This window comes from Littorina saxatilis, linkage group LG17 (genome assembly GCF_037325665.1).
Source record: "Littorina saxatilis isolate snail1 linkage group LG17, US_GU_Lsax_2.0, whole genome shotgun sequence".
Taxonomy (NCBI): domain Eukaryota; kingdom Metazoa; phylum Mollusca; class Gastropoda; order Littorinimorpha; family Littorinidae; genus Littorina; species Littorina saxatilis.
The window spans coordinates 65,619,352-65,625,194 of record NC_090261.1 but is presented as its reverse complement, the minus strand read 5'-3'; the positions used below and the strand labels follow the sequence as shown (position 1 = coordinate 65,625,194).

At 37.9% G+C, this 5,843-nt stretch overlaps 1 protein-coding gene across 1 annotated transcript in view; it reads right to left on the bottom strand.

Annotated features, from left to right (window-relative positions):
• Positions 1-5,450, bottom strand: part of LOC138952175 (uncharacterized) — an 8,997-nt gene extending 3,547 nt beyond the window's left edge. The window contains exon 1 of the mRNA XM_070323773.1: positions 5,243-5,450. Coding sequence (XP_070179874.1) covers positions 5,243-5,409 — 167 coding nt within the window. The 5' untranslated portion in view covers positions 5,410-5,450. The remainder of the gene's footprint in view (positions 1-5,242) is intronic.
• Between the last annotated feature and the right edge of the window lie 393 nt (positions 5,451-5,843).

Genomic DNA, 5,843 nt, shown 5'->3' with positions numbered 1-5,843 from the left:
TATTATATCCCCATCGTTTTTTCGTTCACATTTGCCCAACATGTTAATTTGCTGAGCGGGGTTTATGTCGTCTGCAAGGGCAATCAAACCACTGCATGCAGTCTGCACTGACTGAGTCTGCACGCACGAGGCACGCTGGTAATAAGTCTTATAATGGTAAGAACGTTCTGAACCCTACACGTTTTCGATTACGATTGTTCTTGCCTTGAAATAATAATTCGGAAACCATTCATTTACTGAACTGATGCAGTCGTATTTCAGTGTAGTCAGTGCGGCTACGTATGACAGAGTCGATCGAGTCAGTCTTCCAAACTGGTCTAGCTGGTACGTTATCGGAATAACACTTGTGTTTTCTGCTAGCGGGTGGGAATTTTATATTAACTCATCATTTGGTAATGTGGATGATAAGCTACATGCTACTAACACGATGAGAAGAATCTATGCAAGTCGGCGAGAATTAGATGAAACAGAGCGGCTTCTATGTTTAGATCAGTGGCAGCCGCACTGTGGCACAGGCACATGCAATCTGTCAGAAAAAAACCCCACTTCTGCTTTAATTAAGAAGCAGGGAATTTATGGTCATTTGGTATTGTGGAGAATATAAGCTACATGTCAGTAATTAATTCTGAGGATGAGAGCACAGTCTTGCTTAGGTAAAGGGCGTAAGAATACGCTCTGTGGAAAAGTTAGCGCACTCCAAGAGTGCGCTAACAGTTTTAGCGCATCGCCATTAGCCAATCAACTGGTTCACATCAGTCATGTGACACCAGTACTTACTGACAATTATTATTATTATTATTATCATTATTATTTGTGAAAAAACGGATATGACCCGAAATTTGTCGAAACAACAGGCTCTCGACACGAGGTGGGCGGGCCTTGTGACTTTCATGCCACTTGCTTTTCAATCTTAAAAAAACAACTTGTGTAAATCTTGTATCACACAGAAGGTCACTTATACTTCACTTGAGACCCTCTGGCACTTGACTGTTCCCCTTTACTTCAAAAACTGTACACCTTTTGCTCTGTATTCCTCTCAAAACCGAGTCATTATATTCAGACCACTATGATTTTAAGAGTGAAGAACGTGTTGTGGCTTGGATGCTCATAAGATAAAATAAAATATAATAAGACAAGACAAGACAAGACAAGACAAGACAAGACAAGACAAGATTACTTTAAAGTCCATTTTCATTGCACATAAACATTTGTCTTTTGTCTGTTCATGACAAACAGCATAGTTAAACTCCTCGGCAAGGCCTATCACCCAGCTATATCTCTTTTTTCAACAGTAAATTTCTTTGAAACGCATATTTCACACGCGCAAACGAAGGGTGTCCGCTAAAATTCAAGACATTACCTTGTGACCCAGTTGTGCGTGAGGCTCGACAGAGGGAAGAGTTAGCTAAGGAGTTCATTAGTGTTCGTACAAAACCTTATAAATGTGCCTTCACGAAAAATCACTTCATATGAAAAAAAAAGGTGTCGGTCCGCTTAATGAAAAGCGATTTATTGAAAATGACAAGCTTCTTAACAAAAGTGTCAAAAAACAGCCACACAAAAACAAGTACCAAGGTAGCTCAAATGAGCGATACTTTGCTCGATCAGTATGCATGAGGCTTGCCGCCCCCTCACATTTCACAGCATGCTTGAAGCTTGTCGCCCCCTCACATTTCACAGCATAACGAATAATGGAGAAAGCTCATCATCACGAAGAGCCTTCCTGTCATCATAAATCCTCTAAAAAACGTGTGGCCATGACATGAGGACATGTTCAGACCCTGACATTACACGAGAAAGACACACGACTGCATCTGCTAAATTGCATAATTTCTGACTTCTTTTTTGCTCAGAAGATTGTAAAAAGATATATTATGGTGATCTTTTTGTTCGTTGAAGACATGTCTCATTGTTATGTTCAAAAGGACAACAAAAACAAAGGTCACTGATCCCAAAAAAGAACATGTCAGTCGCGCGTTCTATTCTGTGACCCTCCACCACGGCATGAGTCGCATGTCACCTTTGCATGATTTTCCTATTTTTTCATTCTCCTAAAGAGTTTTTTATGCTCTATCCAATGGTGAACCCCGTTTTAGAAAAGAGCAAAAACTGTTTGAGTTATAAGCCTGTGACTAAGGTGACCCTCACGCTGTTACCATACACTCTCCGGACTTATATCAAGTCTAGCGCAGAACCGCGCGAGGTGACATGCGACTCATTTCGTGGTGGAGGGTCACAGTTACTGTCGTTCTGGCAACTCCCTTAAGCTTAATTTATTGCTAGCTCCTGCCTTTCTTTCTTCCTTCTTATTCTTCTTCTTCTCTGATTGTCGTGATCGTATCGCAATAATTTTACGATGCAAGCCTAATGCTGGCGTGTTTGTGTCAAAGTATCACACCATATCTCCAGCATATTACCACACCTGTCACAATGTAGGCCAACTGGTCTAAGAGGACGTTAAGCCCCAATAGCCAGTGAGTCAGTCTCTTTTTCTCTTTCTCCTTCTTTTTCTTTTTTCTTCTTTTTCTTCTTCTTCTTCTTCTTCTTCTTCTTCTTCTTCTTCTTCTTCTTCTTGGTATAAGAGTGGTCAAGTCTAGCTTTCTTTTGAGCAGTTTTAGTAGGGTTAAGAGCGGGTTTATTTAAGAAGCTCTACAAACAGCACTTGTGCATGGCTGCTGTGTAGAGTATAACATCATTATAGTCATCCGTGAGCTTAGAATCTTTGGAAAGATATTTCACTTCATTTCTTCTCTGCGTGATTTACCTTTTTGTTGTTTATCTTCACTCCTTGTTATCAAAATATTTCAAAAGCACAATCCTTCCTGTGTAAGCAATATACTCTACTACTCTTCTTCTTCTTCTTCTTCTTCTTCTTCGTTCATGGGCTTAGACTCCCATGTTTTTATCACGGGTGGATGTTTACGTGTATGACCGTTTTTACCCCGCCATTCAGGCAGCCATACGCCGATTTCGGGGGAGGCATGCTGGGTATTTTCGTGTTTCTATAACCCACTAAACTCTGACATGGATTACAGGATCTTTTCCGTGCGCACTTGGTCTTGTGCTTGCGTGTACACACGAAGGGGGTTAAGTCACTAAGCAGGTCTGCACATAAGTTGACCCGGGAGATCGGAAAAATCTCCACTCTTAACCCACCAGGCGGCAGCGACCGGGATTCGAACTCAGACATCCCGATTAGGAGGCCGGCGTCTTACCACCACGCCACTGCGCCCGTCATACTCTACTCAACTTCCAAGATCTAGCCAGGCTTTAACATGGAATAGAACATACCTCCCCTTGGACACATGCACAAACTAAACAGCCTGGGTGCCGGCTGTGCATTGTGGGAGTTGTTTTTTTTAATTGATTTCTTAACGGATATTAGTGTTTTTGTGTAAAATTGATTTCTTAACGGACATTAGTGTTTTTGTGTAAAATTGATTTCTTAACGGACATTAGTGTTTTTGTGTAAAATTGATTTCTTAACGGACATTAGTGTTTTTGTGTAAAATTGATTTCTTAACGGACATTAGTGTTTTTGTGTAAAATTGATTTCTTAACGGACATTAGTGTTTTTGTGTAAAATTGATTTCTTAACGGACATTAGTGTTTTTGTGTAAAATTGATTTCTTAACGGACATTAGTGTTTTTGTGTAAAATTGATTTCTTAACGGACATTAGTGTTTTTGTGTAAAATTGATTTCTTAACGGACATTAGTGTTTTTGTGTAAAATTGATTTCTTAACGGACATTAGTGTTTTTGTGTAAAATTGATTTCTTGACGGACATTAGTGTTTTTGTGTAAAATTGATTTCTTAACGGACATTAGTGTTTTTGTGTAAAATTGATTTCTTAACAGACATTAGTGTTTTTGTGTAAAATTGATTTCTAAACGGACATTAGTGTTTTTGTGTAAAATTGATTTCTTAACGGACATTAGTGTTTTTATGTAAAATTGATTTCTTAACGGACATTAGTGTTTTTGTGTAAAATTGATTTATTAACGGACATTGGTGGTTTTGTGTAAAATTGATTTCTTAACGGACATTAGTGTTTTTGTGTAAAATTGATTTCTTAACGGACATTAGTGTTTTTGTGTAAAATTGATTTCTTAACAGACATTAGTGTTTTTGTGTAAAATTGATTTCTTAACGGACATCAGTGTTTTTGTGTAAAATTGATTTCTTAACGGACATTAGTGTTTTTGTGTAAAATTGATTTCTTAACGGACATCAGTGTTTTTGTGTAAAATTGATTTCTTAACGGACATTAGTGTTTTTGTGTAAAATTGATTTCTTAACGGACATTAGTGTTTTTGTGTAAAATTGATTTCATAACGGACATTAGTGTTTTTGTGTAAAATTGATTTACACAAAATAGTGTAAAATTGATTTCTTAACGGACATTAGTGTTTTTGTGTAAAATTGATTTCTTAACGGACATTAGTGTTTTTGTGTAAAATTGATTTCTTAACGGACATTAGTGTTTTTGTGTAAAATTGATTTCTTAACGGACATTAGTGTTTTTGTGTAAAATTGATTTCATAACGGACATTAGTGTTTTTGTGTAAAATTGATTTATTAACGGACATTAGTGTTTTTGTGTAAAATTGATTTCTTAACGGACATTAGTGTTTTTGTGTAAAATTGATTAATCTTTTTTTTCATTCTGCGCAGGAAGCTGTCAGGGTGTTGATTTTTGGTATATGTCCAAGTGGAGGGATGTTTTTATCGCTCGTAATATCATGGCCAGATGTGAAATGGCAAGCCGAACTATTTTCACTTTTCAACTTTATTTCAAGCTGTCGTTAATGTTAAACTGTAGAGTTATAAATTCATGGCTCACAATCCAGTGCCATTTTTGACTTATTTTTAATTCAAGAAACCAAAGAATATTTCTCGTGAAATTAATTGACGGATTGAGCTCAAAACTTAAAACAAAATTAATTAATTTGGTCATTGATCGACGAAAATGACGAACAAATGCATACGTAATATCGACAGAGTTGCCTCCCTTCCTTCGAAAAAAATGCTGTGCCGATGTTTTTCTTCTAAGACTCATGAAAATAAGAGGCATCTATACATTTTTTTTCCGTTACTTCAAAGGTATCTGAAATTACTTGTTATGCTCACAAGAGCAGGCTCTTCAAATTCGGAGTCTTAAATTGCAGTGGATTGTGAGTGATGAATTTACAACGTTAAAGTTCAACATTAACTTCTCGTGATAGCAAATACCTCCTTACCTGTCTGTCAATTGTGGATGCAGAGCTGCATATTTGAAGTCTGCCGGGGCTCGGGTCGTGCTGTTCACACCCTCTCTCTTCCTCTCCACGCCAACGTTGCAGGCCAGCGATGACGTCAGTAGGAGTATAACACGTAGCGGTGACGTATACAAATATGCCGACGTCATTCTCGTAGCAGTGTTGCTATGCTGAGCGTTGCGACATTACACCGATGGTGAACCTGCAAACACGGAATGTTGTCATTTGGTAGTCATGAAAGAGGATGGTGTTTGAGTGAGGATCCTACTTGGCAACGCACATAACTGGTTTTGCACCTCCGTTAGGACCAGTATATAAACAAAGATCCACGTTTCAAAATGATTTATTTTTACCCACATCTGTCTTTATTGTGTTTCACATGAAGCAACTCTCTTGTCACACCAAAAGAAAATGAAAAGAAAAAAACCGGTGAGACTAATTGCCCTTTTATGTGACATGAACCGCAGAAAAGAAATAACATATTTTCGATTCAATCACGATTCTTCTTTTTTTTTCAAATGGATTTTTAACAGTACTTACAGTTCCGCCGTACCACTGTGCCTGAATGATTGAACGGAGTTGA